The following is a 12,547-nucleotide window of genomic DNA, read 5'->3' on the forward strand; positions in this document are numbered from 1 at the left end:
TTAATAAAAACAAACATAGCAACGTAATCAATCTATCTTATAATAGCAGGGTGATGCAGAGTGGGGTCGCCTATCCCTTTAAGAGAGAGAGAGGGAGGTGTGGCGCGTGCACGTGTAGAGCGAGAGTGAGCGAGCGTAGTGTGTGTCCGGAAGAGAACCGGAGTAGCAGCAGTGATCAGTCTGTCTCCAGTTAGCTGTATAACAAAGCCCTGAGGAAACACAGCGGCCTCCCAAGGAACAGCCTGCCTGTCTGCCTCATTTCAGAGTGGGTTATTGAAGCCGAAGCCTGGTGCTTGAGTCCGGGAAGACTGCAGAGAGTCCTCCCCTGTATTCCTCCACTACGGTCTGGGAGCAGCATCTATCTCCACTGTTGCTGTAACCATGTTAATGTCCCTCTGTGGGACCAATAAAGGACTTCTGATTCTGCGGACAGACAGAAGAGAGTGGGGAGGGGCGGGTTGGAAAGCGGCCTTCTTCGTTTCCCGGATTTGAAGAGTCCTCTTCCTCGCAGCCCACCGTATCCCAGGATGCAATGCGCGCCAGTGACGAGGAAACAAAGAAAATGTCGTTCCGGTCTCAGAGAGAAAGCAGCACGTGAGGAGGTCTGATAAATGTGAGTATTGGATTTAACTTACTTTAATATCGGATACATGTGATTATTGGGTTTAACTTACTGTAATAACTGATCAATGTGAGTATTGGGTTTAACAATACTCACATGTATCAGTTATTAAAGTTAGTTAACCCGATACTCACATTTATCAGTTATTAAAGTAAGTGGTGGAACATTACGGGACATAATTAACTTTGTTATAGAGAGTGTGTTGCGCCACGGACCTGTTAGGGAGCGCACCCGTGGTTTGTTATCATTCTAGCTTGAGCAGGGACGCGGGAAGTCAGTCAGAGTTCGGGGGGAGGGGGTGAGGGGGAATATATATATTTTTAAATATTGAAGTTAAAAGCATCAATCTGGTGCACTTTGAGAGCAACATTAAGAGATCTATGGATACATCTCTCAACACCCAGATGAAACAGAACTGTAAGCAGATTTTCTTTTTCTTATATTTACAAATCACTCCCCTTTTAAACTCTATTATTTTACATTACATGTCATTTGTTAGACACTTTTATCCAAAGCGGTTTACATACATTCAGTACTGTGGACAATCCCCTCAGGAGCAATTTGGGGTGAAGTGTCTTGCCCAGGGACACAACGACCTGACTGCTGACTGCAGTGGGACTCGGACTTGCTACCCCCTGATTCGAAGTCCAGCACTCTATCCACTTTGCCACTCCGCCCCTGCTGATAGTATTTCACAACTGTTTTTCATTTATTCTCTCTGGCTGTCCATCTCATAATGTTCACATAGAAACTAGCTGTCATTAAGAATATCATTCAGAAGAATTATAATTTAATGCAAAAATCTGTCTCAAAAAGAGGTTGCACATTTAAATGCAGGTGTTGTTATGGCAACGTCAGTGGCCAAACAGCCACATTTACTGCTGCAAATACGTTCAAACATGCTTTCGGCACGTAAAGCAGTGGCAACTATGCCACCATTTCAGCTGACTTTTTCTCAGAAATACCGTCACATAACATCCATATATTTCAGTGCTAGGTTGATGCTTAGCTAAGCTAACTATGAAACACTTTAACTGACAGGACTCAGGATCAACTGTGTACTGTAAGGTAGCTTCTAGCTTCATGTCGAACACAGACAGTAAGTCAACATTTCCCAGAGAGCTTTCTTTGAAATCACCAGGTAACGCTAAAAAGACCTTACATTTAGATTGTATGACAAAGTGTTTATTTAATATCTCTGGCTAGCTTTAGCTACTTGCTAACGGTTTAGCTTACCCCCGCGATTCAAAGTAACGTCAACGTAGCTGTAATTTATGCTTTGCTTACATGTTCGCATAACTTTGACGTTTACTGACATTTACATACCTTATTTACCTGGCGCAAGTGGTGGCTCTAAGTTTGTTGTGTGAGCCACCACTTGAGAATTGTCGTCTTTTTTTAAGAATTTTTTTTCTTATGTCCATCTTCAAAAACTCTGAGTCCGACTGACTGTTTAAACATTGTCACAGCTCAAAGGATAGGTACCTGTGAGCCAATAAGACAGATGTTTATTTCCATTCAACTCTCTGGTTGGACTGGTGTCTTGCCTCTGTTGCATTCACTGAACACGGGAAATTACAATTCTGCTGTCCTTTCATGATGAGGTTCAGGTAAAGCACGGTTAATGTATTATATTATTGAGGGAGAATTGTCCGGGGCTACAGAAAAAATATTCGGGGCTTTGGTCCTGTATAATAACGTCATATTAAATGCAGTCATTTAGTCTTTAGCAACAGCTTTTGAGAGCAGTGCATTCATCTGTGTTTGTTTTTAATGCTGCCAGTTTGTTGACGGCCCTGTGTGTTGATGGGACTTCTCATGCTCCCTAAATGTTTCCCCTACCTTTCGCCAGTTCTATTAAATCCTCCTTTCACAAAACTCCCATCCCTGATCTTGTCTGCACTGACAAGCTTATTTTCTATAGCAGAGCAACAGAAGAAGCACATCACATTATCTATATTATTTATAGACTGCTTACACTAAAATGCTAACTCAAAAACAGTAACTCAAAATAAAACTTTTGTATTGATTGTTTAGTGAACTTTTTGGCGTTGCAGGTACAACTCTCCGTCACAGATGGGGCTGCTGCAGCACCCCCCCTTCCCACGTCCCTGAGCTTGAGTAGCATGTAATGAAGTTGTCCCCCAAGCCTAATGGCCCCATGTGGGGACTTACCGCCGCCTCAATGACGCCCCCGACCGCTACCCGGTGCCGCCACATTCAGGACTTTTGCAGCACACCTGGCGGGTAGTCTGGTGTTTTCTAAGGTGGACCTGGTGCGTGGATACCACCAGGTGCTCATGCATCCCCTGGACATTCCCAAAACGGCGGCTGGTGATAACACCATTTGGGTTGTTTGAGTTCCTGCGGCTGCCTTTTGGGCTCAGAACGCCGCTCAAACATTCCAGCGCCTGATGGATTCGGTGCTGCGGGACCTTACCGTTTGTGTTCGTCTACTTGGACGACATACTCGTCACCAGCACTTCTGAGGAGGAGGAACACCCTGTCCCACCTCCGAGCCCTTTCACGAGGCTCAGCCAACACGGGTTGATAATTAATCCTGCAAAGTGTCTGTTCGGGGTGTTTGACATTGACTTCCTTGGGCACCACGCCACCAAGGCGGGGGCAGCACCGCTGCTGGTGAAGGTTGAGGCTGTCACGGCGTTTCCTCGCCCACCACACGGCCTGATCGCTCCGTGAGTTCCTGGGATGGTGACCTTCTACCACCGTTTCATCGCCCGTTGCCGCCCACATTATGAGGCATTGAAGAGTAAGGCCCCCATCCAGGAGATCGACTGGACGGCGGAGGCTGAGGTTGCTTTTAAGGAGGTCAAGACCACGCTGGCTCAGGCTGAGGCCCTGTTGGCGCATCCGTCATCCATGGCCCCCATCTCCATTACCACAGATGCATCGGACTACGGCATCGGACTACGGCGTCGGTGCGGTGCATGAGCAGTGGGTGGAGGGCGCCTGGCAACCACTCGCCTTCTTCAGCCGCCAGCATTTCCGGTTTTTGCTGGAAGGCCGTGAATTGACGGCGTTCATTGACCACAAGCCACTCACGGTCGCCGTGTCCAAGGTGGCGGAGCCTTGGTCTGCTTGCCAGCAACGACAGCTTTCCTACATCTCGGAATTCACCACAGACATCCAGGACGTCGCTGGTAAGTCAAAACCTGGTCGCAGATTGCCTCTCCAGGGTCGTCATCGGGGCCGTCCAGTTGGGCCTCGACCAGAGATGGGGTCGTTACTAAACATTTTTAATATATTACATATTACTTTAAAAAAAAGTAATATATTACACTACTTCGTTACTCTCTACATAAAGTAATTAGTTACTTTACTCGCAGGGCCGGCCCGCCCCGCCCTACAGGCAGATCACGCAGACTGCTAAAGTTTCAAATGTTCTCTTTAGTTCAGTTCAGATCCTGAATGTTTTCCTATCTGACCACGGCTGTCCTCTGTCTCCTGCTATCTGTATTTTGCACAGTATATCTCTGCTCACGCTGTTGCGTCGGCGTGTTCTCCTGCGTCTTGCCATGTGTCACACTGGAACACTCCGCAAAGACTTCAGCAGAGCACGTACGAACTGCGCATGCGTGAGTGGCAATAACCCTCCTTACCAGCAGGTGGCGGTAGTGTGTATTCATCATTCAAAACAGGCAACAACCGGAAAACAGAGAAGAAGAACAGACTACGTGATATAAACAAACAACAAATAGCTGTGCGTTAGTTCCGCCTTAGCATGTGTTCTTTGCAGGTGCTTGTTGAGGTTTGACGTGGTGTTTACAGCAGTGGATAACAGCTTCTGGCCTGGACACAGTTTGCACCTCACCGTCACATTCCTGTCCATTCTTCGGACGAACTCAAAATAATGGGCATACCTTCACCCCTCGAGAGTTATCGCTGACTCAGCCATGTTTATGCAGCACTGCACGTGGAGATGTGGACGCGCGCGCAGATTACATACATATAAACCTGCGGCGGAAACCCCTCTTGTCTGTCAGTGTGACGATTATGACTGATTTTAGTAAGTAATGAAGTAACGCGTGACGGGGCAATGTTAGTAACTGTAATGTGATTACTGAATTATAAAGTAACGCGTTACATTACATTACATTGCATTTAGCTGACGCTTTTATCCAAAGCGACTTACAATAAGTGCGTTCGACCAACAAAATACAAACTTGAAGAAAACAGAATCATATAAGTACATCAGGCTTCATAGAGCCAAAACATTTCAAGTGCTACTCAACTGGCTTTAGATAAGCCAGTGCTTTATTAGTATATAAGTGCTTTGTTAATAGTTCTATCGCTCGAAGTGGAGTCGAAAGAGATGAGTTTTCAGTCTGCGCCGGAAGGTGTGTAAGCTATCTGCTGTCAGCAGATAGCTGTAAGATAGCAGTCAGCAGATAGCTTACACACCTTCCGGCGCAGACTGAAAACTCATCTCTTTCTCCGTTACCGACAAAAGTAATATTATTACAAAGTAACGCGTTACACCCAACTCTGGCCTCGACTATACCCGCATGGCAGCGGACCAGGTCATAGACCCCAGCGTCCAGGCCCTGAAGGATGTGGTTTTCGGTGACGCGGGCGTTACTCTCCTGTGTGACGTCTCCACGGGCCAGCAATGTCCAGTCGTTCCCACCAGCTGGAGGTGCTCCGTGTTCGAGGCCAGCGCACAACATGTCGCACCCCGGCGGGAAAGCCCTCGGTTGCGGATGGTGGCCGCGAAGTTTCATCTGGCGGGGGCTCAAAAAGGACGTGAAGGCTTGGGCCGGCAAGTGCGTGGCTTGCCAGCGTGCTAAGGTGCACCGCCACACGAAAGCCCCCCTGGAGCGTTTCCTGGTGCCTGAGAGGAGGTTTGACCACGTCAACATCGATCTGGTTGGTCCATTACCCTCCTCTCTGGGATTTTCTTACCTCCTTACTATGGTAGACAGGATGACCCGTTGGCGGTCCCTCTCGCGTCGACAGCGGCATAGACCGGGCCTTCATTACGACGTTGGTGTGTCGTTTCGGCACCCCTTCAGACATTTCCTCAGACCGTGGTTCGCAGTTCAGAGCTCTGGAACGCCGTGGCAAGAGGTTTTGGGGGTTAAGTTGGTCGGTGATGGCCCAGCGGGCTTTCCTGCAGGACCTTTGCTCCGATCCCCACTGCTCAGCATGGAACTCAGTGGTCCCGGGTTCCCGTGGAGCTTTGCTTGGCGGAGCACCTGTTCATCCGGCACAACGCTCACAGAGGCCCCCTGCAGCCCCCTTACAATGGGCTTGGAACACAGGGGCAAGCACTTGGTGGTCGACCTGGGTGGCAAGACCAAGCACATCTCGGTGGACCGAGTTAAGGTCGCTCACCTTGACTTGGACCAGCCGGTGGTGCTGGCACGGCCTCCGCGTCGCCCAGCCTTGACCCCTGTCACCGAATTGGGGCCTGTGGTTCCGGTCCCACCTCTCCCGGCGGCCGCCCCTGCAGGGGTTGCCTCCCCGGCTCCCGTTTTCCGGAGTCGTGGTGATCGGCCTGTCGTTCCTCCCCGCCGCACAGACTTTGTGTATGGGTGAATTCTGGGGAGGCTTGTGTGGTGGAACATTACGGGACATAATTCACTGTGTTATAGAGTGTGTTGCGCCACGGACCTGTTAGGGCGCACCTGTGGTTTTTTTTATCATTCTAGCTTGAGTAGCATGTAATGAAGTTGTTCCTACCTTTCTGTAAACTAATGGAAAATAAAGTGTGGAGTTCCATACTCAACACGCCGCCTCCAACTCCCATTCATCGACTCTACAGTTTAACTTACTTTAATAATTGATACATGTGAGTATCGGGTCTAACTTATTGTCTTTTATACATAAATATGTGTCCCCGGTGTGTAAGAAGACTCACAAAGTGTCAGAAAATAAAACCCTCTCTTTTCCTCCGTACCTACATCGCTAAAAACGGGGGAACAACGGAGCTGATCCAGATTTGCTGCATCATGATGACATTTAGCTGCACTGCTCCCAGACTCTGGAAATCCCTCTCCCCACACATCAGACAGTCTGACACAATCACCATATTCAAATTTAGGGCTGGGCGATTTTTTTTTTTCGTTTTAACGATTAATTTGCACTTTTACTTTCCTACGGTTTGTGAAATGGCTGAACCGAAAAATCGCGATTTAAAAACATTTCTAGACTCCGCAGATTTGTTTTGCTTTAAGGGACTTAAAGCTTAGTAGCTTACTCTCTCACTTTCCAGAACGCGCACAAAACTCAGCCACATTGCCTGTGACTACCCGATCTGCAGCTCTGTGTAAACATATATCACTTAAATTATTCAATACATCCTTTGTACTGAAGTATTCAGAGTAATAAAGTTTAATATAAATGATTTGCTGTGGCCAATTGTTTTCATTGCATTTACAGACCCGTGTAAATCTCTGATACCACCCAATGAATGCATTGACTTGCTTGTAGAACCACGCTACACAAAACAGATAGCAACACCTATACAAACTATTTAAAAAAAAAAAAGGGGGCTACTGTATCGACCTATATAAAGTATATAAATATTATTTTTTTTCAAAATACCAAAAATATCTTGCATTTTAGCCATGCCTCATTTCGCTCCATTTGCTTTTTCCAGCGCTGTTTTTGCAGGGGGCTGATTCTGTGAGCTGCAGCTGACCACGCCCCCCTGCAGGAGAGGGGAGGTGCTCTGAGATCAGCTGCTGGGCGGTCTGTAGAGGGGGAGGAAAAGAGATCTCCGTCCTCCGTGTTTTATTCTTATAGAAGAAGAGAAGTAATGGGGCAGAAACCCTCCTTTTTACGCAGCGGTCCAGACATAGACATCAAACGGCGACACATATTCAGTTGGCAGTTACTTTGGCATTAGGGCAGGGATATCTAGATACTTCCCAAGGTCTGACATCATGAAGTGTGCTACTTTTAAAGCAAGCAACGATGTTTTCAAATCTGTAATCAAAAAGCTCCTCAAAAAACACTATCGAAGCAGTTCCTGCCGTTGCTACGTTAGTTCAAACGGTAACAACGGACTACTTTTCTTAGCGGATGCTTGTCAATTTAAATCAATACATAAAACTATTTTTTAAATCAATAAAATCATTTTCTAAATCCATAAAAGCATTTCCATTACTATTGGGAGTCATGTCGTTACTTTGTTGAGAATGTGGCCATGTGTAATAAGCGGGATGATGTGCACATTGCATAATGTGCCTTCGTGCCGATCTAGATCCCTCCGCAAAAAAAAACAAAAAAAACGGTTCGTTCGCGGGCGAGAGCCGGCTCCCGTCGTTCACTTAAAAGAGCCTTGGTCTGGTTTGTTTAGAAAAAAACAGAAAAAAATCGAGGTTTAAATCGAAAATTGTCCATTAGTTAGAAAAAAATCGCGATTTTATTTTTAGGCCAAATCGCCCAGCCCTAATTCAAATCCCAACTAAAAACCCACCTGTTCAAATCAGCTACTCACTGCAGTGCTCCCCATCTAGGGCTGTGCAATTTAATCGATCCTGCGATATATATATATATATATCGATATTTCGATTCGAAACATATAATAAGTACCCTGTATTAAGATTGATGCAAAACAAGTGAAATTTGACCTTTTTAGAGAGGTTTAGAAAAAAACACTTCTGGGTCATTTGGGTGCATTTTCCATATCTCTGGCCCCCCTCGTTCGATTTTGATGATTGACATCTCTTTGTAACCGTTGGAGCCAATAGAATCGAGGTGAAGTTCCTAAAATCCATCTAAACATTACCCATTGGTGAATGAGTGCTGCGTAGCCAGAATGCCCAAAACCGGAAGCTGTCATACACTCTTGTAATAGCTAATATGAAATCTCCGTTATTGACATAAATATGAAGATCGATTATCTATCAGTAATCATTTCAAAGTGACACAGACACATTGGATTAACTTTCAGCAGCGTTTTTATCGTTTTAATGCCATTGAACACGACTTTTGATCAGAACAACAGCATAGGTAAGAATTTCTCCCGTGTTTGCTCCTTAATGCTACGTGTTATGATTTCTATGTTTGTTTCCCTTGTCGCGAGTTCTGATCGCTCACTGATGATACTTATACGTCTGGAATCTGTGGAATCTCAGTTTACTAATCCGATAAGTAATAAGGGTATTTTACCTTGAGTTCTGTGCTAATTCAGAGCCTTTGTTATCACTCTTTTGTTTCATTTAGGTTAATATTGTCTGAAAGCTGAGTTTCTTCCCGTTAAGTGAGTATGACACATTCATAGTTTATTAAATGTTAAGAAGCCCTCAGACGCTGTTTATTGCAAGATGTTGTTAAACCCCGCGGGCGGGGTTTAACAACATCATTTTTTCTCTTTTCTCTGTAATTAGGACAATTCTGAAGAACTGGATCTGCTGAGGAAGGAGCTGCCATCCACACAGGACCCCCCGTGGTGCGGAGAAATCAAAACAGCATCAGGGACATCATCCTCCCAAACCTTTGCTTCCTGCTGTCCAGCAGCTCAGGAAGAAACAGTGTGTTCAACAGAGACTGAAGCTTCAGAGAAACAGTGTGTTTAACAGGAAGTGGTGATTTAGTAAACATGAGTGTTGTGCTGCTCTCGTTGGTGAAGCAGCGACTCACTGCGGCTGCTGAAGACATCTTTGTTCTGTTTGAAAGAACGATAGCAGAGTACGAGGAGGAACTGTCTCGTTCAAAACAGGAGAACGAGAGACACCGGAAACTACTGGACGCTGTTTTACAGCCTCAGCTTCAGATCCACAGAGCAGGTCTGTTCACTCTCTCTATATATAAACTGACTCTATTAACAGTTTAGACTTTTTATTAATTGTATTGGATAGCTCTTGGGGTAAAATAAATCAATGTTTACCTAGATTTTATTATGATTTTAATACATCTGAAATATTACTCTACAATATTATTGCCAGAAGAAATGCTAAAATAGAAAATTAAAACAAGAATATAAATTCATGTCACATTTCACCGATCAAATAATGCCTACATTTATTTATTCGGTTCATTTAATGAATTTTTTTATTTTTGGTAGGTTCCCTCCATAGTAAATTGGATAACCTTAAACATGTTCAGCTGTAAAATGCAATGATCTAGAAACATCAATTTTTGTTTAGTTTTTTAAAACACAACAGCTGTGTAAACATTCTATTAGTCCCCAAACATATTTAAATGTAAATCAATAGGGGATCGACATCTATCTTCTTAGCCTGAGATTTTTAGAAAGACAGAATTTTAGATTTTACGGAAGTTCACGTGTGTTTCCTGTTTCCTGCAGACGTCGAGCAGCTGGTGGTTGTTAAAGAAGAGGTTCCCCCTGAGCAGCAGGAGTGGAGCTGCAGTCTGGACCAGGAGGACCCAGAGCCCCCCCCACACATTAAAGAGGAAGAGGAGGAACTCTGGAGCAGTCAGGAGGAAGAGCAGCTTCAAGGGCTGGAGGAGGCTGATATCATCAAGTTCACATTCACTCCTGTCCCTGTGAAGAGTGAAGATGATGAAGAGAAACCTCAGTCCTCTCAGCTTCATCAAACACAAACTGAACTCGTGGAAACAGAAGCTGATGGAGAGGACTGTGGAGGACCAGAACCAACCAGGAGCTCAGATCCAGAGAGACATTTACAACCAGAGACTGAGGACAACCCTGAAAACGGTGCTGATTGGAAGGAGACCAGAGAACCAGGTTCAAACTCTCAGACAAATAATCAAGACCTTTTCAGTGATTCAAGACGTAGTGCAGGAGAGAAATCATTCAGCTGCTCAGTCTGTGAGAAATATTTTGCAAAGAGTGGAAGTTTAAAAGACCACATGAAAATCCATACAGGAGAGAAACCATTCAGCTGCTCAGTCTGTGAGAAATCTTTTGCAAAGAGTGGAAGTTTAAAAGACCACATGAAAATCCATACAGGAGAGAAACCATTCAGCTGCTCAGTCTGTGAGAAATCTTTTACACAAAGTGGAAGTTTAAAAGACCACATGAAAATCCATACAGGAGAGAAACCATTCAGCTGCTCAGTGTGTAAAAAAGCTTTTGCACAGAGTGCAAATTATCATCGACACATGAGAATACACACCCGAATTAAAACATTCAGCTGCTCAGTCTGTGAGAAATCTTTTACACAAAGTGGAAGTTTAAAAGACCACATGAAAATCCATACAGGAGAGAAACCATTCAGCTGCTCAGTGTGTAAAAAAGCTTTTGCACAGAGTGCAAATTATCATCGACACATGAGAATACACACCCGAGTTAAAACATTCAGCTGCTCAGTCTGTGAGAAAGCTTTTGCACTGAGAGGACCTTTACAACGACACATGAAAAACCACACAGGAGAGAAACCATTCATCTGCTCAGTCTGTGAGAAAGCTTTTGCACTGAGAGGACCTTTACAACGACACATGAAAAACCACACAGGAGAGAAACCATTCAGCTGCTCAGTATGTGAGAACTCTTTTGGACGGAGTGGAAATTTAAAGGAACACATGAAAATCCATACAGGAGAGAAACCATTCAGCTGCTCACTCTGTGAGAAATCTTTTAAACGGAGAGGAGTTCTGAAGCGCCACATGAGAATCCATACAGGAGAGAAACCATTCAGCTGCTCAGTCTGTGAGAACTCTTTTACACACAGTGGAACTTTACAGGACCACTTGCGAATCCATACAGGAGAGAAACCATTCAGCTGCTTAGTCTGTGATAAATCTTTTAAACGGAGAGGATATTTAAAAACACACATGAGAATGCATACAGGAGAGAAACCATTCAGATGCAGTATTTGTGACAAAAGATTCACGCAGAGATATCAGGTCAAAATCCATAAGTGTGTTGGTCGTCAGTCCTCACAGCTTCATCAAACTCAAACTGAGGAGATCAGAGAGGCAGAGCCTCCAGCCAGCAGCTCAGCTGAGCATATGCAAACAGAAGCTGATGGTGAGGACTGTGGAGGACCAGAACCAGCCAGGAACTCAGATCCAGAGAGACAATTACAACCAGAGACTGAGGATAACCCTGAAGACTCTTCAGAACCTGACACTGAAGACAGTTATTATTAGGTTTAAACTCTTTGAGTTAGTCCCAGTAAGTGTGTATAACGTGATACCTGCTCTAAATGTGATAAAACATCATTGCTCTAAGTCAAGTCTGAATGTGCATTAAAACAAATATTAAGCACAGAAACAAGTCCATTGTGCTCTAATAACACAAAAGTAACCAACACTTATGGCGACACTGACAGAGAACCAGAACCAGCCAAGAACATGACTTTATAATTAAAAAAAATATTACGCCTGAAAGACAGTCTGAAGAGACGTGAGAAAAACCATTTGGTTGCTCAGTTTGTGACCCAAATCGTAGACATAAAAAAACAAAGTGACAAGAAAAAGCAATGGCTGATTTCTTATCGTTTAGTTGATATCACTAGCTAATGTGAGTTTACATTTCATCGTGATGCTTTTGAAGAATCGTTGTTAACCTGTTAAGCCCTGAGCCTGTTTGTCAGGTTTCAGGCTCGAAATGACAATTCCCTGAACAAATGACCATATCTTCACTTCTAAAAGGGGTATATTAATAATCTTTTTTCTCAAAGTAATGATACACCTGTGAGTTGGATGTAGAGAAGTGAGAATCAATATAGATGTTTTATTTTAAAGTATATTCAGATTGAACATAGTAAAAAATTAAACTATAACATATAAGTACCCTGTATCAAGATTGATGCAAAACAAGTGAAATTTGAGATTTAGAAGAAAAAAAACACTTCTGGGGTCACTTTGGTGGATTTTCCATATCTCTGGGCCCCCTCGTTTTATTTTGATGATTGACACCTCTTTGTAACCGTTAGAGCTAGTACAATCGAGGGGAAGTTCCTAAAATCCATCTGAACATTACCCATTGGTGAATGAGTGCTGCACAGCCAGAATGCCCCGGAACCG

At 44.4% G+C, this 12,547-nt stretch overlaps 1 protein-coding gene across 4 annotated transcripts; it reads left to right on the forward strand.

Annotated features, from left to right (window-relative positions):
- Positions 1–152: 152 nt before the first annotated feature.
- LOC117545312 (gastrula zinc finger protein XlCGF57.1-like) lies at positions 153–11,783 on the forward strand. 4 transcript variants are annotated; one of them, XM_034215038.1, is made up of 5 exons: positions 153–613; positions 8,816–8,852; positions 8,980–9,378; positions 9,900–11,282; positions 11,367–11,783. In XM_034215038.1, the coding sequence occupies exons 3-5, from the start codon at positions 9,192–9,194 to the stop codon at positions 11,666–11,668; spliced, it is 1,872 nt and encodes a 623-aa protein (XP_034070929.1). In that variant the 5' UTR covers positions 153–613; positions 8,816–8,852; positions 8,980–9,191; the 3' UTR covers positions 11,669–11,783. The 4 variants fall into 4 exon arrangements, with proteins under 4 accessions (XP_034070929.1, XP_034070926.1, XP_034070927.1 ...); XM_034215035.1 differs by having other exon boundaries at positions 9,900–11,783; XM_034215037.1 differs by lacking the exon at positions 153–613 and adding an exon at positions 2,487–3,783 and having other exon boundaries at positions 9,900–11,783.
- Positions 11,784–12,547: the final 764 nt, after the last annotated feature.

Source organism: Gymnodraco acuticeps, unplaced genomic scaffold (assembly GCF_902827175.1).
Source record: "Gymnodraco acuticeps unplaced genomic scaffold, fGymAcu1.1, whole genome shotgun sequence".
In the NCBI taxonomy this organism is placed as follows: Eukaryota; Metazoa; Chordata; class Actinopteri; order Perciformes; family Bathydraconidae; genus Gymnodraco; species Gymnodraco acuticeps.

Excerpts from the sequence above, each read along its gene's own strand:
- LOC117545312 (XM_034215036.1), top strand. The coding sequence starts at position 9,192 with ATGAGTGTTGTGCTGCTCTCGTTGGTGAAGCAGCGACTCACTGCGGCT. Across the intron at positions 9,379-9,899 it reads GCTTCAGATCCACAGAGCAG|ACGTCGAGCAGCTGGTGGTT; the intron begins GTCTGTTCACTC and ends TGTTTCCTGCAG.